The 25,319-nt window shown below is 36.5% G+C and overlaps 1 protein-coding gene and 1 long non-coding RNA gene across 5 annotated transcripts in view; one reads left to right on the forward strand and one right to left on the reverse strand.

The window, feature by feature from the left end:
* Positions 1 to 25,319, forward strand: part of ARID4B (AT-rich interaction domain 4B) — an 86,628-nt gene that overhangs the window by 10,242 nt on the left and 51,067 nt on the right. For all 4 annotated transcript variants that reach the window (XM_030268259.4, XM_072927100.1, XM_072927101.1 and 1 more), the window contains exons 3-4: positions 19,866 to 19,976; positions 24,690 to 24,755. In XM_030268259.4, the coding sequence (XP_030124119.4) occupies positions 19,866 to 19,976; positions 24,690 to 24,755 (177 nt within the window). The remainder of the gene's footprint in view (positions 1 to 19,865; positions 19,977 to 24,689; positions 24,756 to 25,319) is intronic.
* LOC140683738 (uncharacterized) lies at positions 1,239 to 12,962 on the reverse strand. The gene is made up of 2 exons (XR_012055118.1): positions 11,783 to 12,962; positions 1,239 to 1,322 (listed from the first exon to the last, which is right to left on the reverse strand). It is a non-coding gene; the product is annotated as an uncharacterized lncRNA (long non-coding RNA).

Raw genomic sequence — 25,319 nt, forward strand, 5'->3', positions numbered from 1 at the left:
GTTTGAAACCTGCAAAGTCACTCTGCAAAAATATTCTGATATTCTTTATCCATTTTATTATTGGACTGCCAAGGCTCATGCCAAGTGTATTCCCTGGAATAATTTAACATGAAGGTCCAGAAAGTATTAGTATTTTTGTCTACACTAATTCAGTTTTTCTTTGCTAGTAGCTCTTTGGCTATTGAGCTAATATTCTGATTTCATTGTACTATACCTGATGCAAGCCAAAATGTTGGATTGATAAGGTAAACATCTTTCATTTATAAACATTTAATAAACATTTTATTTAAAAAATAATTTTCTATTTCATACATTGTACAAAAAAAGTACATATTTATATGTACGCTTGCCAGTGTAGGGTAGTTTAGGTTTTTAGATGCGAGTAAAGTGAATAAGCTGCTTTTGTTACATTCTGTATTGTAAGACAAATACTCTTTTGGTGACAGGATAGTAATAACACATATGAGAGAGATAGGTGTACGTCCTGCTATGACAGACTTTTTCACTGGTGTTGTATGAGACATTGGTAGCATCTAGAGGGCAGCTCAAGTGGTAGTAGGTCAACTTTAAATTAGTGAAATGTTTTTATTTGTGGGTCAAGTAGCATTGATTTCAGTTCAGTAAAATTATACATGCTCTTTTTTACGCTAAAATAGAGAACAATCTTTCTTTTTGCCACTGGAGTAACTTCCTATGCAACAGCACTTATTTGAACATTTGAAATGGTGAAATGAAATCCTAATTATGGTCTGACAATAAATATTAAAAATAGCATTTATTATGTGGAATAAAAATGATCTATGATACTTAAGCTGGCCTCATCAAGTTTCTCGAGTTATGTGTGTTGTATTTACTTAGTTGGAGTTTTGAGGAAACAAATCAGCTTTTAAGATCTTCATATAAATATACATATATATTAAAACAAACAAACAAAACCCTAAAAGGAAATGGTAAGTTTCCTCCCAAGATACTTGATTCCAGACAAATCCAGATACAGTTCCAGAACTTTGCTATCTTACTGCTGTAGCTGGATATCCTTAACTATGTTTGCTCAGAATTGATCTTGGGGGAAAAAAACCCAAACCACTGCAATACTTGACTGTAATATGCAGATGGGACTTATGTTTCCAAAAATCCTCCTTAGTCTTAAAAGAACTGCATCATCTTTCCTTTTTTTCTGACAGTTTCTCTTCAAACAGCTTTTGTGTCCACTGAAACAACATTCCAGCCAAGTAGTACCTGGGCACATCAGTTGCTTAGTAAGGCCATTGTGAATGCTTTAACTGGGTATTCCTCTTCTCACAGGGTGATGCACAGCATTTCTGTGAAAAGAAATATTACATTGGGCTGATTTGTCATACGGTAGTACTGGAAGATTAGGTTTTATCCTTGAAGCCAAGTATTTTAGAATTTCTCTTCAATTATCTTCTTAGGTTTAGGGGAAAAAACATTTATCATAAACATGTAATTAATTAGTATTTCATTGGCATATGAAGTTAATACTGTAACTTGGTGATTAGATGGAGACACTGATACTTTATTGAGACGCATTGAGACTCTTGCATTGTGTCTTGGGACTGAAGACCTCTTGTTCAACTTGTTTCTTGAGGTGCCTCTGTTCAACTTCAGATAATGTAACAAGGTTTCATGTAGAAAGCAACAGTAGAATTGTTGACATACAAAAGACTATCAAGTAAAACTTAGGGAAGATTTTTTCTCTTTCACATGAGTAATCCTAAATGTTAACTTTTTTAAAAGAGGCTAAAAAATTGAAGGTTTTAGTATAAGAGGCTTAAAGACTTTTAAGAAAAAAACTGGGCTTTACATAATAGCTTCAGCACACTTGAAAGCAGTGAACAGACTCTTACACTACCTATGCAACTTCAAAAGTTTTATTCTCTGGTTTTTAATATGTTGAAGAGTTTTGTGGAATCTGAGCAAGGATCTTTCTTTAAATAGTCACTCCCTGAAAATGGCTGCCATTAGTCACAGGCCAAGCCAACTGAAGATGTTTTGGAAACAGGTGCAGAAATGAGTAGCCAAAGAAACAGAAGTATTCTGAGTGGATAAATTGGATAAAAGGTATGAAATAAGTGGTCTAGGTTCTTTAATTTCTTGACGTCTAAAAGGTAGCTGTGCTGAATACTAACTGCATGTGTATTGTTCTTACTCCCTATATTTCTACAGTGGCGTTTACACTTTCTGTGTAGCATGCATCTAAAATATGTCTTCATAATTATGCAGCACTTGACAAATCTCCTCTAAACTTGTCTTCAGCTGGGTATTTCTGTTTTCTTAATATCTATTAATTTTTAATGCTTGCAGGCTTGGTTTGGCTATGAGTATTTTTTGATGGAAAATCTTGCATCACTGTTCTGAGTAGTTGCCACATTCTGCATTTTGCCCCCAAAGCTCCTTTCACAAACTTAAATACTGAACTCTTACTCTGCAAGATGAATATTGGGTAGAGAAATGAGAAAGATAAATTATTAATTTTCTTTTAATATGCTTGCTACTGACCATGCAAGAGTATTTGGCCAGTAGTATTCTCCAAAAATGAATTGAGATGGGAGAGAAGTTTGCATGTGTGCTTATGTTTGTTAAATTTATGTAAGTTAGGAACTGTGTTCCTACAAGTTAGGATACTTGTAAAACTAGATCACAGAAGAATATTATTAAAGAAACACTATAGTTTTTATGATGAAAAAAAGAGAAAAACTGTTGACTTAAAATCCTCACTTTATTTTGAAACTTGAAGTCCTCACGTTATTTTTAGCCCATATGCAATTGTACTGAGTTACATATGCCTTACTCCAGAAGAGGCATTTATTTCTATTGATCTGGGGAAAGTGGGATATACAAATGAGTTGTTGGGTTTTTCAACATGGAGAGTGAGGGAAGGATTGACAATTTACTTAATATTTGAAAAACTGTCCATTTGAAAGAAAAGTGTATTGTGGAAAATAATGTTGATATTTTTCTGGAAGAGGATTACATAAGTAAAAATCAAGTTTTTTCAATAGTAGAAGTAGTCTGCTTGTGAGCATGATTATAATTTACTGCAGTTTTCCTAGGTAAATTATTTGTAGTACTAATTTCTTTGCTACCTCAGCTAACCTTTCAGACCCAGATGATTGGGTATGTGATTATAACTGGTTATATAGCTAGAATCTTAACTAATCTGCTCTTCTTGACTGGAAGCTATCTATACCCTTAACCAACTATTTTACTGCAGTGGCAGACCAAACCTAATTTTAATTGGTTTTTGTGCTGCTTGGCTGCTTCTCCATAGTGCAAGTGTGCGTATAATAATGCTAATACTTCACTTCTCTTTAACCCTGTTTGTGCCTTGTCTCTCATTGTCTTTAGTGTAGTGCCATGGGTTCTGTAGCCTGTTTCTGAGGAGATTTGAAGATAGAGTTAAGAAATCTTGTGGTTAATAGTACTGTTCGTTATTAAGGGACCTATACCTTCATTAGAATATTAGGGGGAAATCAGAACATTGAAAAGCTTCGGCTAATGCAACTCTTTTATGTAATTTTATTTATCTAATTATATATAGGCACCTTTTTCTTGGCACATGAAATAGTTGTGGTTGCTTTAAATTTTTACTGGAGGTTTTATCCCCTTTTTCTTTCTTTTTTTTTTTTTTTACTGGGAGAGGAAGCTGAAGAATTTTTTACTATTTTGAAAGGTGTAACACCTTATAGAAAGATAGATCTTCATATTTCCATAGAAGAAAGATAGTATGGAGATAGATATTTGTATTGCCATATAATTTACTGTCAGTTCAAAGGTTGTAAGACTGTACTCCAGATGTTAGAAGATATAGCCTCTGCATGGACTAAGACAGAAGCACTATTGATACTTTGCATGCATGTAGTTATTGTATGCTATTTGTATCTTAGCTCATGTAATGTAAAATAATTTTTTTTAAAAGTAGAATCTTATTCACAGGAAGCTTGGAGAGAAAAATTAATTTTCGGTTTTTTCCCCCCTTTTATATTTAACATAGAGGAAAGGATTATCATCAGGACACTAAAAAATATATCTAGACTGTGTCATCAAAGAGACCAGGATAGATATACCTGTAAATGATAATACTTGTAATTTGTATTTCCAAAAGATTTATGCAGTGAAGGTAATAACGGTCAAGTTTACACTTACTTTTATACACACACAAACATATATGTATATGTTTTAATATCTAGAAATTACCTGCAGTTCTTTAAAAGTTTCAATTTGTTGGCTAGCTTGCCTTTGAGTTTCATTACAGTGGTATTCTATTAGATGTTTCAAAAGCGTAATTGTGGCATCGGGAATTCAAGGAAAGCCAAATATAAGGGCTTACTGTTTTAAAGCCAAAAATATTGCACTCTTAGTGTATTAGTTGTTTTATCCAATTGAGATGTGTTTTGTTAGCTCTTGTGTAATGTTTCCCTTGGAGACTCAAGAATAGCATAGCAGGTTACTGGTGAAGAATAAATGGCTAATTTAGACCAGGAGTGAAGATCTGTCAAAATGTTCCAAAGAAGGATTCCCTTAACGCTAAAAACTAAGAAGTGTAGGGATCAGTGTGTATCTAGTTGAAGTCAAACATTGTCAAAACCCAAAACAAGTGAAAAGTATTTTTAGTTTGGCTAGTTTGCAGAATGGGAGTCTTAAAAGTTATTGCTGGCACTGACCTAGAAAGGAAGACAAGACTGTTGGTGTGTGCATGCTAAATCTCCTGAAGCCAGTGGAGAAACTGAGGATATTTTTTCAGGGCAAGTCACTGGAAAGCAGAGGAGAGCCTGGTTTGCCTGTTCTAAAGTGCATCTTCAGGTTCTGTTACTTGTACTTATGTCTTAGTGAATCTGAGCCTTGCACTTTGCCTGAGATGAAAACAACCTGTTTGGAGAAGCCAGGAGAAAAGCAAAAGGCAAGTTGGTAGAGAGAACAGGAGTTTTTTCTTTAGGTAAGGTATCTTTGTGCTACATGCTATTAATTTAATACAGTCTGAAATGGAGACTTAGATGACTGTATCTTCACCAAGTCTGAATTTATCAGAAGAAACTAGATGCCAGAGGAGTAATCAAAGGAAATTATCAGTGATATTGACCCTTCCTTCAGGTGATGTTGTTAATTGCAATGTCAGGCTCTGTGAAGGGGGAGAAAAATCTGTGTATTCATATTCCCGTAACTGCAGTGCTTCTGGGTGCGTGAGCTGTGTCAAACAGTGCTAATGGAATCTCTGGGTTAAATGCATGCAAGACCATGAGAGGACTGAAAGAATGTTTTCTCATATTGTGATCTCTTTGCCAGTGTGGTGTAACCTGAAACAGGTTTTCTGGATTCAAGTGTGCCTTAGTGTCTGCTATTGCTGTTAAACCTAATGGGGTTACCCTGTGCAAGGCAGTGACTTGTGAGCAATCTTGCTTGTCCAGCTGTACGGCTCTGGTTAATTTTCTTGTTCTACTGTAGATCTCTGCTCCATGAAGGACTTCTAAAGACTGCCTCAGCACTGAATCATCATCTTGATACAAGTTATCTGTAGTCCAGCCACATTAAATATAGCATTTTTCAAGAAAGTCTAACCAAGCAGTGATTTTTGACAGGACTGATCCCATCTATAAAATGAATTAAGTAAAGTGCCTCTTTTGTGGTAAATTCTCAAATTCTTGAAATAATTATTGAAATTAGTTCTAAGTTTACAACTGGACTTCTTATTTTACAAACACAAATTAATTTAAATTGTTTTGTTCTGTGATTTAACGGTAGTGGTATTTTACTAGTTCTCTCTAAAAATCAAAAGTTAGAGCATTCGTAGAGAATGCTCCGTTAATCTGCTTTGTTTGCAAATAATGTGTACTGGATATAAAACTTAACATTAACTGGGTTTTTGAGTGCTATCCAAGTAGATTAGACTTTAAATACAAACTTGTGTTTGACCTTGCATATACTCCAGTGCTGAAGTGCTTTCAGCCAGTTTAAAGCCACTTCAGGATTTTAGTGGAGATGTTTGACCGAAAGCTGTTTGTTTGACACTCAGATCATTTGAAGAAGAGAAGCTTGACTATCAAGATATTACAGAAAAAAATAAAAAAAGGTAGGGTGGTAACTGTCATCTTTTCCCATCCAGCTAAGGGCCTCATACATTCAATTTTTGCCATTTGGAAAAAAAAAAAAAGAAATTGACGTGCTAGAGTGTGGAATGAAAAGGTAAATATAGAAAATGCTATCAAACACCCATGGGAAAAGAAAAAGATTATTTTCTAAGTTTTGAAATTTCTGTGGTTTTTTTGCAAGAATCTTACGAGTTCTAAATTATTGTGGAGTACTACTTCATTTTGTAGTTTGGGGCAGGCTGCCAATTTGTCCATTGAGTTTTCTGCTCCTACTTTGTTAATGCTACTGTGTGATCTTGCAGTGAAATGATACAATGTACTAAAGTGAAAGAATAGCAATTTAGTAAAAGTAACAGAAACAAGTGAATTCATGAGTTGAAGCACTTTAGTCCCTAATCAAATGAGTATCAGAACACATGCAAAAGGAAAGATGCACAGGGAGAGGCATTGTCATTCATTGGATTGGAATTTGTAGGGCCTAGGCTTTCCCCTTTTACACTTGTAAGTTGTTAATTTAACTCACAAAAGAAGTATGAAAGAACACACCAACTGTTTTAACACTGCTGGTGGTGAGCATCTAGCAGTACACATCTCACATCACCCCCCACCTTTCCTAGTTTCAGAAATTAAGAACTACTGTTGGCAGTAGGTAGTGTGTATCACCAACTTTGATTATTTAAACTCATTTTATTGGATTTATTTTCGATCACGACTTTTTTTTTTTTGGTTGTTTCCTGCAGGTAGACAGAGATTTTAGAATATTTATCTTAGCATTCCTGGCTTTCTCAGAGGAGTGGCTAGGTTCAAGTCTTTTTACTAAACTGATTTTCTAACTTTACATAATGATCAAAACTCCATCCTCATGATTATTCAGAGGAACCAGGAAAAAACAAATAAATGAGTGTGACTTGCATTTAGAACAATTCTGTTTGATTAGATTTCTACCATAAAGAAGCTATATACTTTTGCACCAGTTAGGTTTTATAGCACTTACATTTTTAGAAGTTTCCTGTCAGTTCTATAGCAGTCAGGCTGCTTTGCTTCTTGCTATTTGTCAGCTCATAATTCTACACAAAACATTCATATTTTGATTCATATATAGGTAGTTGTGTATTTTGGTTGCAAATAAAACAGAAATCTAGTAAGAAACTGTATTAAATACAAGCTATGTTACCAAGTTTTTTTAAGCACTAAGAAAAATGCATCATGAAATTCTGATCCATTATAATGGGATGTCTTTGAGGCTAAAAACCGCACAGCTATAATAGCCACAAGATTGCAGGATTTCAGAGCAATGAATTTAAGTACAAGGCAAGGCAGCCAGCATTGGCCTACATAATTTGTTGAGAGGAAGTGGGGACTGACTGCAACAGTTGAACTTTTAAAACTAAAGTAGTGAAGAGATTGTTGCTGAGTGGAGTTGTGTACAGGGTCTTTTTAAAATTAGTATTGTGGTAAATTGAGCTCCAACCAGAGATGAAACCATGTGCATACTTCCTGTCTGTCTGAGACATCGCACAAGTGACTGGGGGTGGCAAAATGAGTTTTGACGTACATCAGCACAAATCAGAAGTGGTAAAGCTGGTATTTCTTTGATTGAGTGATTTTTCTGATTATTTTGATAGGTTGTTTTGTGTATGGGGCAATTCACGGAAACTTGAAAAGCACAGGTAATTGTTTAGGAGACTTCATGTTCTGTAGTTTCCTTTTATGAAAATATTTTGTTTTAGCTGTGGGAGTTCCTTGTTGATTCATAATTTGAGTGTGAATACCTATAGCCATATTAGGCTTAGTTTGAACTCATACCTCAAAAGCTGCTTGATCATCCTTTTAGTGTGTATTTAGTAAGACTGTTGATTTAAAGGTTTGAAGTGACGGGATATTTTAATTGATCTTATGGTCTCTTCAAGCAACTAGTTAAACAGCATATTAACATCTTTTTTTAAAATCTAAAAACTCTGTTCATCCTGAAGCTATGGGATTTTGAATGCCCTAGACTAAGATTAAATATCCCTGCAATTCTGTTTTTTTCCTTTGCAATGAAAGAGCACTTGAGTCTGACACTATAGGCCAAATCCAGTGAAGGACTCTAGCTAACCTTTGGGTGTTTGTGATACTTCTCAGTGCGAGTGATGGCACTGTGGAAGTCTCCTTTGTATTATAGATGTGGGCAGGTAGCACTGGGTGCTCTGTCCACTGGGCACCAACAATTTGGTAATAGTACTTTTTAAAGTAGGGTAGATTCTGTTGGGTGGTTGGCTCAAAACCTATCTGCAAGCACTTGTTCAGGCATCTCATCTCTAACGTGTCATGAATTTGCAGTAGTTCAGATCCTCTGGAGGAGTGAGGCTGGTGCTTTAGTCAATGAGTCAAGACTCCCAGCACATCGAATGGAGAACTTTGCTGCCTTCTCGTCTAAGGTTTTAGTGTCTGGGGCTGGAGGCAGCCAGCAGGCTGAGCTGGGGAGCCATCAACACTTGCCAGTTTCATGGTGTGGTACGTGCTGCATTTGTAGTTCACTGCATTTGAAAATGGAACCTGCTGCATGCTATCCCCGCTTCCTGAGGGGGCAGTCCTCGGAAAACTAGCCAAAGAATAAATGGAACATGAGGCAATGTCATATTTCTGCCAGAAAGGCAAATGCTGTACTGAAATGTTAAAGTATTGCTTGAAAGTTGTGTGAAATTGTATTTGCTTCTCTTGCAATTAAGTAGACCATACCTGTGTCCAATTTTAGGCAACAGCTAGGAGAAATATATGAGGTAATTAAATTAAACTCCAGAGGGACAGTTCAAAATACAGGGCCTATAGGTAAATATAAATACTTTGGGTTTTTTTAACCCATTGATAAAATTTACACCATAAGTTGTTGTTTTCTTTTAGAAATAGGATTACTCTAGGAAGTTGCATCTCTTGAAAGTTACAAAGCAGAAATACACTTGTGTCCATGTGCAATATTGCTAAGACAAGAAATAACAGTAGTGAGGAGTGTTTAGATGAGAAAAGCCTGTAAGCACTGCAGAGTGTGGGCTATTCATTCCTAAATGTAAGAATAGGTATTACAGACACCTGTTATGAATAATACAGCTAAAAAGATCCTGCTGAGAGGAACGACCTTGATAACCTTTTATGTGTAATTAAGTTTTTGTTTGTTTTTCCCAGGAATCTCATCCATTGTAACTTAACATTTAATAAAGTGGTTAGATGAAGTTATTTCAGTCTCTTTGCAGATATTTCCTAAACTAATTTTCATAGTTCTTTTCTAAGTATCTTGTCCCTGGCCAGCAGTTTTACACTGAGTTACTACGCAGCAGTGGAGGGAGCGTGGCAGATGTAAAATCCACTCTCTTGTCTAAAATTTCTTGTGTAGTTGTGACATTAGACATTTTATACTACCATACTTTTGGTACACTCTTGTGTACAATTGGCTCCCTGCTACAAATTTATTTTGTCTCCAGAAGCACAGTGCACAAGTTCTTAGTTCCTGAATGCTTAGATTTGTGCATAGCCTTCATGTGCAAATTGGTTGGACTTAATTTACTAAATAATGTGTCTTGAGGAAAGATTGATTCTCAATAAGAAAACTTCTCTTTTTTCGATTTGCTTTGTGCTTATGTTTTTTGTTTTGTATTGTTTGACAGCTGTGTGTAGGTTTGGCATTACTTTTGTGTACTCCCCCGTCATTGTCCTGGGCGAAAACCAAATCCAGAGGTGACGCATTAATTTTTTACCAGACTAATATTGTGATTTAATGTGTTATTCTGTTAAAGTTTTAATGTGGTATTCTAAAAAGTAGTTTATATTAAATTACAAGTCAGCTGTAGTCATGATTTCATACAAATATACAAAATAACATCTTAAATGCTTAGAATTTTGGAATATAACTTTATCAATACATATTCAAACATTGTAAGATTAATAAGATCATAACTGTCTTTAGTGAATTGAGTTGGGTCAGTGTTTCAGAAATCTCATTCTGCCCAGGAATTTTGAATTGTATGTCATTCTCTCAGCTTTCCCTTTCTGTTCTGACTTAGGAACAAAAATAACTCCTCCCCCCTTTTCCTTCCTCATAGACAGTTTAGAAAGTGTTGTACAAACAATGGAAGTAAGTCAAGGCAAGAAATTTTATTTTGTATCTGCAGAAACGGGAGTCACAGTTTACGATTGGGGTCTTTTGGGTGTTGGTTTTGAGCTTTGCTGGTGGTTTTTTTTAAGGTTCAGTTTTTCAATTTAGCATTAATTTGCTTCCAAAGTTTTACACAACAGAAAATAGTTTTTTAAATCAATGATAATAAATAGAATCTGAAATTGTGGCATTTATAGAATGCCACAATTTCAGTGAAAAAAACCCCAGCATCCTTAGGTAATTATCTGATTTTAGTATCTATTCACTGATCTTGCTCTTGCTAGTTTTACTATCTAAAAATATTTCTGTCAACTAAAATGCCAATATTGTCAGTTACCTACGATACAGACAAGTCATTTCACATACACAGAGTTTCCTGTTTGGTATATTGTTATACTGAATTTACTGTGCAACTAACTGCTTAAAAAGAAAACAATAATTAAATTGTCTTTGACTAGAAATAGAAATAATGCCCAAAAATTATCAAATTGTTTTAAAAATAGGTTTGTTTGGGGTTTTTTTCTCCTCAGAATTCATTGACTGTTGTTTTTTCAGACTTTACATAGTCACTTCATCATTTTGCTCAGGAACAGCCTGGACTGGTCTGTTTGATTAAACTATCAAATGATCTTTGTTCCAATCCATTTGGGATGCAAGCATACCATTAGTATATAATTCTTTTCAGTGCTTTGAAACATCTCAGGTTTTTCATAGCAGCATCTATAGACAGAACAGTGGCACATTAAAAAAAAAATGAGGCAAGTTTTCCAGACCAAATAATTTAAATAATGCTCCTAAGCAACATCTGAAGCTTTTAGCTGGCAAAAGGGTGTTTATCAATATCAACATTGAATTTAACTTAGTTGAAGTGCTAAATAGGTATCGAGAACGTATTTTTGCTGAATTATTTTACCCTCTAACAACAAACACTTTACTGATTGCTTCCTTTTTTTGACTTACAGTTCTCCATACTAGAATGAATTTTGGTTCTTGTGCAAAACACAGGAAATGTGAAAGAAGTCTTTAAAATATTTGTGATTAAAAGTCACAAAAAAAAAGAAAAAAATCAAGAAGCTCCTTATTTCAAATTATTTGTTACTTTTTTATCTGTATGTATGCAGAAACAGTGTTCAAGCTTGAAATGTACAAAAAAGTCTGGCCAAAATTAATGAAGTTGTACCATTTTACGCTACTAAGCTATAATGTTAAATAGTTTGAACATTTAGCTAAATCTTAGAAAAAAAATTTGCAATCTGGTAGCTATGGTAATAATTGACTTCAAGAAAGATTTTAAATTTAGGGGGATAAACAGCAGGAGCAGGCATTCAAAATGTCTTTTCTTCATGTAGTCTTTCAGCAGTACAGAACAAGAGACCTACAGAAGGAATTGTAAGGAATTGGCATGATTTTTAGAGAGTTTGATCAGCAGTTCTGGAGAGGTTTTATTAAATAAAAAAATTTATAAAGTGATATACTGATAAAAAGAATACAGATTTCCATTCTTAGGTCTGAAAGAACTATAGAGAAGCATCAAATACTTACTTACCTTTGAGTAAGGTGTGCATTACCCCCATTCTGCGGACTTGAAAGTTGGTACAACCCTGCTGGGCCACATCATGGTGCACCAAGTCTGTGACCAAATTAGGAACAGAATCAGAATTCACTGTGTTTTATTCAGTATGGTAGGGGAAAAAATACCTAAATGCTGTAATTTTTTAAAGCATAGTCACTGTTCTGGATTTTCTCTTTTGAATAGGAAATGAGGTAATTACAATTTAGATGTTTGGAAATTACACTACTCAGTAAATTTCTGGATGGAGAATTAAGTTGCTCTTTGGCAATGATTAGGATAGACTAACTTTTAAAATCTTAAAATTGATACTTCTCACTTTCTTGGTGGAGCTAAAATATTTTTATAATTTTATTCGTCAACTTATAGTTTAAAAAAAAGGAATTAATTCCATAAAAATTCAACTTTACATGGGTAAGTAAAAATAATGAAAATCCGTTCTGCATTTAATACAGATATAATAAATAAAACAAGTGTTACTTGTGATTTCTGAATTGAATTTCTTGTTTTGGGTCTCTTGGTCCTTCATGATCTTAGAAACTGTAAATCCTTTCCACAGCTCACTTTTATTTGGAGAGGAAAATCAGCTTTTGAACCCTTTCAAGTCTTTAAGAACTTCAAATAAGCTCGCACTGGACTGATCAAACTGAATAATTTGAAATAAAAGAAAATACCCGTTCTGCACCTGTAGGGAAGGCCAAAGCTGTCAGAAGTTGATTTAATGCTTCCAGACACAGTGCATTAAGCTCTGGTAACTCCAGCTTGGTTGAGAGGATAGACAACAATGATATTTTGCCACAGTTATATGCTGTATAATGTTTGCTTACAAGATTGGTGAGGTGTTACTTGAAACTTCCTGTAGATTTTAAATTGAAACTGGAAATAGGTTTCATTACAAGAACTCCCCTCCCCCCTCTCCTTTAACTTGTAAATGTTTGGTTTGGTCAGGATGTTTCCTACCATAGTTTTAATTTGTGAGCAAATATTGGTAAAATTGAACTATTTTATTTTGTAAATGTATATATATATATATATATATATAAATAGTTCTGCCTTTCTGTGAGATGTACAATAGTAACAAAGCCAAAAAAGCAAGTAAAAATCTGATTTTTCAGTGAGAAGAAAATTTGCTCAAAGCATACTCATATTCTTGGGCTTGTATGTAGTAGCCTTTTCATGCGGAAAACACCACTGCATTTTATACTATTTTGTAGTTTGCAAGCTTCAGAAAAATTCCTCCTGCTTCCTGTTGTGATGTTCTCATTTCTGGAAGGCGGATGATGGGCCAAATGATTTACTTTTTTAAAAGGAATTTTTTATTTTATGGGCTTCAGTCTTTGTTTCAGATACTTCATTTGCCTTTGAGGAATTGTATGCCTTGGTGATACGGTTTGTAGAAAGGTTTTAGAAGTTTCTTAGCCTTGTTGCTCTGAAAATACATGAGAAATATATTTGAAATCAACTATAAAGATATTATCTGCAAAACTGAATATATTAGAAGTGTTATAATAATAGCTTTTCCTGAAGATATTTGCTATTACTATAAAGTCAAACATCCTCCAAACTACAGCAGGTTGAACTGTAAGCAAAATCTTGTACTCCTAATTACACTGTGATTTTGCTTATTAAGAGCTTGATTCTGCAGTGTGTAGGTGGATCTCTGCTGTTGGGTGGAACTTAGTGCAGTTTGAAAGTATTTAAGGTAATAATCTGTAAGTCAAATGCATTAGTATTGGGGGAGGAAATAACTTATGTGTTTGTGTTTTTTTCACCTGTGTTCATGGAAATGTTTTTTTAGAACTTGTCTAGGAGATGATGAATTTACTCTTGTTTAAAAAAAAAAAAGAAATATGTTTTTTGAAATTGAGCCTTCTCAAGCCTTCATTGCCCCAAAAGCTTCTGAAAGTCTATTGAATGACTTTGAGATGGCTGCTAATTTTGCAGGATGGAAAGGGAATTTAAGGTTCCAGCTATATGAAAATTTTCCTCTTTGTTAGAAGACTTTTAAAATTTGGCTTGGTTTTGGATTGAAGTAGTGGGGTATTATTGGTGGATTTTCCTACTAAATTATGAGACTGGGATGACTCTAGGTGGAATAGTCAAGTATGTGTGTAATGATTCCATTTACAAACTATGCTTCCATCTTAAATTATGGACTATAGAAAACAATGAGGAAATACTTTCCTTGGAAAAATAACTTCAAAATACCATAGGCAGTAAGAAGAAAGTGTTGCCACTGCTCCTCATGCTTACTGTAGGTGAGCAAAAAATCAGATTTTGAGCCTTATGATGATTCTTTTGAAAAGCAGTAATAATTTGGATGTCAGGTGGGGTCAGGAGGAGAGGGTCTTGAATCTTTAACAAGTTTTCCCTGAACCTTGTTTAGTGAAATTAAACAAATCTTAAATTTTCAAAACCGGTCCTTTCTTTTCACTAATTGTGGGATAGCTGGGGTAGTTTTTGCTTGGTGAAAATATAGTTTCTTGACTCAAGAGTCTTGTAGAGTAGATAAATGCTGAATTTGGAATGTTTAATGCAAACTAAAATCTTGGCTCTTCAGACTTCGTAGACATGAAATACTGAGGGAAGGTTTTTCTCTTTGTATATTACTCCAAAAGCATGCTGTCCTGCAGGCTTTCCTAGTAACCACGTCTGCTACATTTCTAGATTGAATACTTAATCTTATTTTCATGTGGTTTACTTCGAACATCCTGTGCATGGTGCAGAAGAATACAGATTAGGAGACAGAAATAATACATTCACACACACTGTAGTAGATGTGCTTATGGACAAAGCACAACATAAAGCAATTTTATCAGCTGCCGTCTGTCATGCCAGACGTTACAAAGGAATTTGAATATAGTAATGCAGCACAGTTGAAAGAAGAGATGCGAGGATGATTTCATCCCACGTAGATGGAAAAATACATGTGTGTAAAAAAAAAATACTGGAAAACCAACTTCTTTACAGCTTTAAAATGTATGTAAAAGCATGATGCTACCATTTTAGATTGCAGTGTTAAAATGGGTATTTCACAGTATCCGGGAGAGGTCTCTCTGTGTTTTCTCTCTCATACATGGAAGACCAGAACTATTAATACCAGTGTAAACATCCAAATTCAGAAAATGTCTAGGTTGTTTTATGATGTGGGCATCTAGCCATTTATCAATCCTTCCAGGTATAATCAGCTCAAAATCTGGAGCAGAAACCCTTCCAGCAGCCTGCTTTTCCTGCCAAAGAAAATTCCACCACTGAATTGGGGGAAATTGCTGACTGGTCACCTAGAGACTGCTTCTTTTTTAAGTGGTAAACCAGCTTTTCAGCTGCGGCAGCCTGTGCTGCAAATCCTCTGCACGCACAGCAGTTGTGAATTGAGATAGGAGAGAAACTGTTCATCCTACTCCCATTAATAAAACAAAATTAAGTGCTAGTAGTAGCATGGCAGTTGTCCATTACTTTGGATTGCCTAATGGAAAGTGCAAAACTGCAGAAAATGCTTTTCTTTTTATCCCTTCTTGCTCACCCAAGACAGCGCCGGAACTTTTTTTCATAGTGATTTGGCCGATGATTTAGGATACGCAACCAGGCGCGTTCCGGCGGCGTTCCGGAGGAGCTGCACTGCAGGGCCGCGGGCAGCGCTCGCACGTTTTCCCGGCCGGATCCCGGGAGTTGGCACAGCCGGTGCTCCGTGCCCGGCCGCAGCAGCGGCAGGCTCCCGGGAAGCGCTGCGTGCAGATTTACTCGGCAATCGCCTTAAGGGGACAAATTTAGTTTACGGCAATCCGCGCTTAATCTGCCCGAGCCGTGGGCGCCTTCGGAGAGGGGGCGAGGGCGGGCGGCTGCGCTCGGGGCTGGCTCGGGCAGCCAGAAACTTCTGGCAGCTTCCCGGCTCCGGCCCCTCCCCTTAAAGCGACAGCTCCCTGGGGAATCGCCGCTGCCCGTCTGCCCGCCCGAGCGAGCGGAGCGAGTCACCCGGGCGCCGGCTGCCTCCTCGGAAGGAGGCTCTCGCCGAAGCGGAGCACCGGCCCGGCTGTCCCCAGCTCTTCGGGGCGCCGCTCGAACCGCCCTGGCAGCGCTCTGCAGCATCCCCCTGCAGCGGGTGCTGGTGAAGGGCTCATCCCGATCCCTTCCCAAAACAGCCTCTCCGTAGCCCCCGCCTGGCTGTGGCCGCGGGCTTCCGCCTGGTACAGCCCTTCCCCGGTGTCCGTGTGCGGACGGATGGCTGGCTCCCCTTCGGGAGCCCGGCCTCCATCATTCGTGCAGACAAAATACTGATTCCTCTTGGAACCGCCTGCTGGGAGAGTGGTCTCCCTGAAGGCCTTCAGTGCCAGTCTTCTGGCAGTAGTTAAACAAGGAAACGAGCAAGCCGAGATACTATCTATCATCAGCTTCACTTTTCTCTTCCCAGTGTGAACTGAGGTTTTCGAAAGAGTACATATAGACGCATAGGAACATTGACAGGATATCCTGGGGTGTGTATTGAAGCTGCTCGGAATGAAAGAAGTTTATGATCTCATACATGAATGATAGCATGTGCTGGGCATACTTTTCGGTTTTGCTGTTGACAGAAGTTTACTGATTGTAAACTGATTGCAAGAAGTTGATTGTTGACAGAAGTTCACTGATATGCTCCTGGAACAATGATTCTTATCTTTAAATTATAAAGTGTAGGTGATTATGTTCACATATAAAATGTAAATGCCAAATCACATTATCTTTTAAAATAAAACAAAGGCTGCAACAGCAGCTTATGAGCCTAGTACAGTTTTGTTTTAAGAGGCCTTCAAGAATTTTAGGAAGCCTGGAACTTTTTGTATTACAGGGCTGACCCCCTTCCCTTTAAATATCACTGCAATTATTCTTGTTAAGATATTTTCAGTATGCTTGCTATATTTCTTCCAAGATTACTGAACTATCCAATTCTAGCTGCATTTTAACATACTGTTTGGGTTTTTTTTTTTTATTTTCTGAAAACCTGCTCTGAAAAGCCTGAAGAAAGAATAAAACCAAATCCTGATAAAACATGTAAAAATTAAATAGGCAAAGATGCATTCAGTCCAAGTATAAGGACATCTAATAAATGACGTAAGCACAAAGCAGGGAAGGGATAACAGAAAGGTAAAAATAGCTGTATACTAATTTTTAATATCTCTGATGATAGTGGAATTGAATAAAACCTACTTGAGAATGGGTGACTCACGGTGAGAATGGCAAAGTTAATTATCTTAATGCCAGACTCTGATCATTACTTTTATTTTTCTAGTTTGCATTCACTATGATGCATCACATTCTGCTAATTATTTTAACTTGCCACTTTCAGCTGTTACTCTGTCACAATAAGGGAAGTATCTTGGAAATTTCAGTTAAGTGATTTGGGTGGGGGGAAAGACCATATAATTTGTCTTTCAATGGAATAATGAAATTGCAGGAAAAAATCCAGTATGTATCAATTGAAGATTTCAGATACTGTTTTAGAGTATATGATGATTTATAGTGGTAGTTAAAGAAATTAATTTCGTAATTTTTCTCCCAAAAGCCAATCCAATACTGTATTTCTAGTAAACATACCTACATTGGTAATCAAATAGGCTATATGTTGCTATTCTTTGAAATTCTTTAGAGTAGTAAATATTAGCTAATTTCAATGAAAGGAATAAGAATAATTTCAAAGGATTTAGGTTAGAGATTGAGATTAATTTTTGTGTTAGTAACAGAAGTTCTTACAGATACTGTTTTTTGAATGAATATTCGTTCTGGAAGAAGTTGTTGAGAATAAGTTAGAGTAGTGATAAAATAATCACAATTCTGGTAGTTACAATCTTTATAAGAATTTAAAGTCCTGCTTAAAGTTTAGTTGTTGACTTGCCTGTTCCTCTGCCACAAATTTTCAAAGACCAAAGCTTCAGACTATCTAGGTGCTCAAGCATTTTTTTTTTTAGTTATTGTCAATGGCAGTGAAGAAAAAGTGTTTTGTGTTTTTTTGCAAGTTCCCCTTGACATCGTGGATTAGTTTTTGTGATAATTCTTTTGTCTGTATAAGGAAGTATAGACTGACACTGACAAACCAGCTCTTTAAGTGTTGTTTATAGTAGAATCATAGCTGTGTTCATCTGTGCGGACCCATCTGGGGTCTGTCACTCTTGTTAAAGTAATCTCAGTATTCTACAGTTCCTTTTAACTTTAGAAGATGAACTGTCATGAAATGCTATCAGCCCTGTAGTGGTGAATGAGTTTCTTCACTAAAGAGTGCAGTGGAGCAGGAGGGATGCTTCTCTTTTAGAGCTTTACTGTCTTTACAGGAGAATACATTGCTGCTTCCCTCTGCACAGATTCATATTGTGGGAAACAGCCACTTCTTGGTTCACTTCAGTGTGAGTGCTGACCAAAATCAAAGTTATCACCACCTGAGTCCCTCTTTCAGCATCCATCCAAGTGCAGCAACAGAAAAGCATGGCAGCCTGCCTCAAAGGCAAGTACTGTTGGGCAAGCAAGGAGGGGATGAATTTCAGAATCCCTAGCCACTTGACAGATTCATTGTTAATCTCAGTGGAGTTTTATTGGTATTAAGCCTGGATTAGGAAAGGATAGGTGTTCATGGATATACTACCACCAGCATAGTATATCCTACTACTCTGCATGCAGTCATGTACTACACATGCAGGGAGAGAGTGAGGGGTTCATTAGTGCGTTCATGCTTCTGATGATCTTAGAAAGTGCAGATTGATAACAATTTTAATGCTACTCAGAAATATATTCTATTGCCTGCCAGTGAGAGAGAGAGGCTGGAACAGAGTCCCTGTAAAAAGCATCATTAATAAGGAGTTAACCCTGTAGCATCTAATGTTTCTGAAGTGCAAGTTTTGTAGAACTTAAATGTCTGAAAATGGTGCATTGAAGCATTCAAGTACACACTTCCATGCCTTCTGATGTATTGGAACTGGGAGCAGCTAGTAGGAATTATCTGATGCTGAATGCAAGCACCTCAGTCTCAAATAGTATCAGTCTCTGATGCCTGTGAAGATTTATCTCTATTTTTTTCCCACAGAGAACCTGGATGTGCCAGAGATGCTCCTTGTAAGCTGTGTTTCAATCTGTAGGGCCACAGAAACACGATGTGACTTTGATAATGGCTTAAATCTCTTTGCTTTGCTCTTGTCTGGGTCTCCGTGGAGGCTTGCAGCTCTTGAAAACAAACCTCATTCCTCTTGCATGTCACCCTCTGCCTTCCCTCTTCTGACCTAGAGTCTCTGAAGTGATACTTCATTAGTGGTTCAGTTATCTGGAATCTCCTCACCCAGATTATGTTAGGAGAGGTTGTGTGAGAGAAGATGGACTTCCTTTGAAGGAACTGTGCCTTCATGATCTTATTCAGTATACTGATTTGACCTATGTTCTCTTATTTTCCACCTCTTCTGTTTCTTACTTCCCTGTTTGGGTGTCACCTGTTCTGTGTTTCATGTCACAAAACCTTGTCTTTTGTCTGGACCCTTCACCTTCATTGTGCGTTTAATCTCTGTCAGTCTCCTAGTGTACCTTGCCTGTGGGCATACTCTCCTGATAAGTATCACCTTTATCATGTACTTTATTCAAAAGTGAAAAAGCAATCTCCTCAGAGTTGTTCTATTTATTAATAAAAAATGAACCTTAATTATTTGAGGGAACTACATCGGTGTCTTCATGTGACTTAATCAGGTCTTGGGGCGATTCAAGGAGACAGTAGAACACTTGGTTGGTCTTCACCATTGCAGCAGAATTGATCACCTTCTGTGTCTTCAGATGGTGCAGAGGCTGAAAGCCTATGTGGTGCTTGTTGTAGATAACTGTGGTATCAGTTTATTGTATTTATGATTTTATATCAGGAGATTATATTTGTATATTATGAGATTGCAATTATATTAATTGTATTAGCTTAGTGTTGTGTTCTGTGTTTCTACTGCTGTCAATTTAAGTTTCATTGGGCTGTTTTGTAATAGTTTCTCCACAGAAATTGGTGAGACTGTGGTAGCTGTGTTTCCAGTGGTCAGTAATTAAAAAGCAGTTGTTTTCCTTTGTGTTCCAGGCAATTGATGAGCCTCCCTATCTCACAGTGGGCACTGATGTGAGTGCGAAGTATAGAGGAGCCTTCTGTGAAGCCAAGATCAAGACAGCAAAACGGCTTGTCAAAGTCAAGGTATGCAGTTTTCCTGCAGACACTTTTTTGAGGAGGGGTAAAAGTGTGATTAATGTTCATAAGGGTGCAATGTGAAACTTCTTTTACTCTCGGGTCAGCTAAGAGCCTATCCTGTCCTTGGAGGCTGGTATTACAGTCTTTGAAATAACAGTAAGCTTATTACTGTTGGGATGGGAGGGATTCACCCACTCCCACACAAATAAATATGTTCTGTTTCTGTCGGTACTTTGTCATCTGTGTGTTTTTGACCTTCAATGCCATAGGCTGACCTTAAAGTAATTTATTAAAATGTGACAACTGTAGGCTTATATATGGGAGAATATTACCAGAAAATAGCTAAGACTACTCAAAGTAGGCTTTAATAGGATATCTTTTGCTTGAGGAGCACAGGTCACTGCCATTTAGCTGTGGCAACTAGGTAGTGCTTCAGAAATAAGCTGAAACCCTTCTGCCTTCCAAGAACCTTGGCACTTGGCATATCGAGTCTTACAGAATAGCAAGCTAGGGATCTCACCTAAATTTTAGGATAACTAGTTAATGACTCAATCAATATAAGCCACATGCAGGACAAGCAAAAATTCTGTGAGGGGATTGCAAGGTATGCATTTTAACATTCCTAGAAAATTTATAGTATCATTTCTAGAAATAAAGAGAGCAATATCCTGCAAGATGGCTGTATATTTCTGTTGGGATAATGTTGTCCTAAAAACTGATTTGGGAGGAGGTACTATTTTTTGCTTTGCCTCTTAACCTCTTATAGAAACATTACAGAACAAGGATCGAAACCACCTAGAAAACACAAATTAGCTTGTTGCTCTGTGAGAGTTATAGTGGCAGGATATCTTTCCTATAGCTACTGTAAATTTAAGTGAAAAATGTGTGAAATGTGAATGGCGATAGCCTGTTATTGAAGACTTGTATACTATAAACTAGTGTGCGTTATTTGACTCTGCCCTCATGCTGTGGCTGATTTTTGCCTATAGTGTGTGTGAGCGGGCACTCTACATACCCTCGTGGGAAGGTCTATTGTCACTTATTTGATAGTAATGTTAAATACAACAAGAAGATTTTAGTCTTATATCTGCCAGAAGAGCAAATTGGTGGTCTTTTAATTTCATTAGTCAAAACTCTTAATAGCATCAGCTGGTCTATGCTTTACAGTGATTAAGTATTGCTATTTAAGCTGTTAAGCATCAGTATTTAAGTACAGGAATTTTGTTGTGCCTAGATCAGTGAAATCTTAACTCATTTCAGTTCTTTGGGGGACTTTTAGTACACCTCCTTAGATGGGCCACTTGCTATTTATTATTCAATGCTAAGTATTTTGCTATGGGTTTATCACTTGAAGTTTGGTCACTGCAAGGTTTGCAGAAAGATCTTGACATGAAATGGAATTTTTCTGTGAATTGTTTGTGGAGATTTTGCACAAAGCCTTCTGGATTCAGTTTTTTGTGTGTGTGTGCTGACTGTTACTATATTGCTTAGAGCAGTTCAGCCCCAGTACTGTTGTTGCTTTCTAGAGTAAAGTGGTTGAAATTTTTGTAAGTCCTGTAACAATATATGTTTACATTGATTTTTCTCCACCAAGAATGTGTATTTTTAAACTTAGCAGTGGCCCTCTGATGTTCTCTGAAATTGCTCTCTGAAAATCTGTACCTCTTCCTGGCATGTGCATACTTTTCCCAGTATTGGCTCTAACAAAGATTCTCATTATCAGGTGTGCTTTGTCTGGAATTTTGGTGCTTTATGTGCTGCATTATTTTTTTCACTTGCTGAATAGGTTTATTTTGGCCCCAGTATATATTTTATGCCTTAATCTTCTAGAACTCTTAGAGGAGAAGGAAAGTCAGTTAACTTCATACTGTCAATTTTAGTGTAAAGCACTTAAATAAGTTTTATAACTAGGTGTTCTGCTGAGAAAGTAGAATGGCAACAAAATTCTTTCAATATGGAGTATTATAATCTTCAGACAAGTAAAATATGTTTAATTGTGTCTCCTTTTATGTGCTTTCTTCTTCTGTTGAATTCTGCTTCCTAGAATATTTTGAGGAGATACCTTCATGTTAACTTTCCCATTATAGTATCATTTAAAAACTTCATTCAATTTAATGCAGGTGCTATGTACGTATAATTTCAGTATCAATAGGTACTGCATTTGGCAGTTTAGAAATCTTTGGCAAATTCTGTACACAGTACAGAATTCTACAGTAACGTATAACAGCATTGCACACTTGCTCATGGAAAGCAGTAGAACTGCAGATTTGCCTGGACTTTTCAAAAATGTTGAAGGCAGTACAGATTTGACTCAAAACTTTGAGAGTTACAAGAGTGCTAGTCTGCTTTATCAGATCTATTATAGCTTTTTTAAGAGAGTGATTTAAGCCAATTTGTTTTGACAGCATCTCCTGAAACAATTAGCAACATCATCCACCACCACTTGCATTTGGGTACCCTGCGCAGAAGTTTCAGAAGAAACTCTTTTCTGTGTAGGCCTTTATTAAACAGAAATAAGTAAAGCTTCTGCTGTAATAGGGCTTACTAGGTTTGTCTTCAGGATAGTGAAGAAAGAAGAAATTCCAGCTGAGTCTAACCAAGTTGATGATGTGCTGAATGTCTTCATCTTTTGCCTGAGACAGAAGGATTCTATACTGCTGAATACTGTGAGAATTAAAACGTACAACTAGTAAATACTGACATCACTTTTTTTTTGCTTCAAGAAAGGCCAGCAGTGTCACTCTGAGTTTGCAGTTTGAATATGTTAATAACCAGTATTTTTTGAGCACGTATCTCAAGAATATGAATATGAATATCTCAAGAAGCAAAAGCTGTTGCTATCAAAACTCTCCCCCCAAAGAGTCAAAGCCCCAAGACATCTTTAAAAAGATAAACCACTCTGGAATACACAATAGAATTTGCTTTGTTTACCTTTTATAGAGTACATTGTGGCTGACTCACAGTTCTGGATAGAGTTCCTTTTTGCTGCAAAATACATTTAAGATAATTACAGAAAGTAAATAAACCAGATGTCTCTAAATCAGAACTGATGTACTGGGTATTTTGTATGAGCCACTAGTGACCCTTGGTTTCAGACTATTTTGCATCTTAACTGAGTTTTGGCTTTCTAGAGAAATTCCTGCAAAGAGAGAATTAAATACCTGTATCTGTCAGGATGAAGTTCAGAAGAGTAGTCCTTGCTCAGTTAATTCCTAGACTCAATCCTTTATCTGCCTTTTGGTTACAAGATAGGATTTTGTTTGTGTGGTGGACAAAGTATTTGCCACCAGCAAGTGGGATATGCAGGTGTAAAAAGAACATACTCTCACAACTATATGTGTTGCTGTAGTTCTGACTACGAGAAGGATAGACGATTATTTCATTGGAGTAACACCTGGAAGGGGCAGTGTAGCATTTTAGTGCATTTGTTTTCTAATCAGTCAAGATAGATGGTCCTTGGTCCTGGTTGTAGATGCTGTTCTTGGCAAAACTCCTTAAAATCTCCTTTCTGGGAAGGCTGTGTAGGAGAGTTGGTGTTAGAGAACACTGTGCTTCTGAAGGCAATTTTGCTGTTCCTGTGTGCTACAGTGAAATTCTCAACAACAACGAGAACATGCTGGTGGGTACACTTGTGAAACAAGTCCAGACTTTTGATGTAGGATTGCTGTAGTTGAGAGCTAATATTACACAGCTGGATCTCATGTTACATTCTTACTTACTTCAAGTATTCAGTAAAACATCATATACTTCAACATCAATACACTAGGAGAGTATATTCTGGTGGACATCAGAACATCATTTGTGTGTTTATAAATGTACATAGGTACATAAAATGTAATTCCAGAATTTTCTCAGTTTCCCATAATCTTAAAACTGGAGTGGAAATAAAACTTCAGATGTAATTAATCCTATGACTTTCAGTGTTACCAAGTTAATTGTGACTGAAATGAAAGGTGAATGTCTGTAGCACCTGGTACAGATAACTTAATCATACATTTGACTTTCCAGACCAGGTTTTTTTGGGTTTTTTTTCTGAAGACAGGGTATGTAAGATTAAGACAACAGCCTTTGTATCTTTATGGGAATGTCAGGGGAAACTAATTTAATATAGTTGACAGGATTTACTAACTCTGGTTTTGAAGGACTGAAAAGTTAGCTGGTTTTACATTTTTTCCCATTAAGTCTGTGTGTAAGCTAGACTGACATTAACTGAAAGCCTATTTGAGTTGTTAATTTTCTTTAGTTGGCAGCAGTGTCCTGTACTTTTGTGAGTCTCTCAACCATGAGGTGAAAAATGCACTTTTATCAGCAAAAGATAAAGGTGCTAAAACTGTTTGATTTCAAAGCATTAAAATATTAGTGTTTCTTTAAAGTTGTACTCAGAAGTCTTGAAAGTTTCTGTGGTACTAGAGACATTCTAATAATTTAAGAGAACTGCAGAGATAATTTTGAGCCTTTAGGCAATTTTGTTATAATCTTGTCTATTATTTCCTTTAAAGATAATGATTCTATTGTGAAAGATAAAAATATTTTAGGAGTTTTGATAACTAAGGAATTAGCCCCTCATTTCTAAAATATACGAATAAGACAGCTTTCAGCAAGTGGCATGATTATGGTGTTTAACTGTAAAATGAGAGTGAGAGAAAGGCTATTGACATTTGCATGTGCTTATGCTGCTCAATTGTATCAAGTGATTGTCAGTTGAATTATATTTTTTAGGTAACCTTTAGGCATGATTCTTCAACAGTGGAAGTGCAAGATGACCACATTAAGGGTCCTTTAAAGGTAATAAATTTGGTTTATATCTTGCTAATGCTTTGAAAAACATTTTTCTTTTCAGCATTTGACATAAATGTGCATATACGGTATGGGGTGAGAGTAGAAGGTTCAACTTACTACACAGGCTAGATAGGATCACAAAGCATAAAAGGTAATGCTGCAAAGTTAGAGATAGTACACTCTTCATGTTAGATTTTTTCTTTGTAGTTAAAGAGGATACAGCACAGGCTGGTGCAAGCTTCTTTGTTCTTTTTGCCTTAAAGCTAAGAAGTATGGCTGGCACTGATTTTTAGTCACCATTCCTTTAGAGAACTCAGCAGGAGGATTTGATGGAAAAGCTCTTACACAAGAGAATGACATCACTCAAATTGGTTCTTGTTCCCCACCTGCTGGCAGGAAATAATCAGCTCAGTTAGTTGGCTTATTTTAAAGGAATGAAAAAAGAAGTTTGAGGGATACAAGTATATTCAAGTGAAAGTGGAAAAACATTTTATTTTTGACATGGAATAGGTTAGAAATTATCTGTTTGCTAACACAAAAGTGTTGATTTCATTGCCCGTTTTAGAAGGT

Source organism: Taeniopygia guttata, chromosome 3 (genome assembly GCF_048771995.1).
Source record: "Taeniopygia guttata chromosome 3, bTaeGut7.mat, whole genome shotgun sequence".
Taxonomy (NCBI): Eukaryota; Metazoa; Chordata; class Aves; order Passeriformes; family Estrildidae; genus Taeniopygia; species Taeniopygia guttata.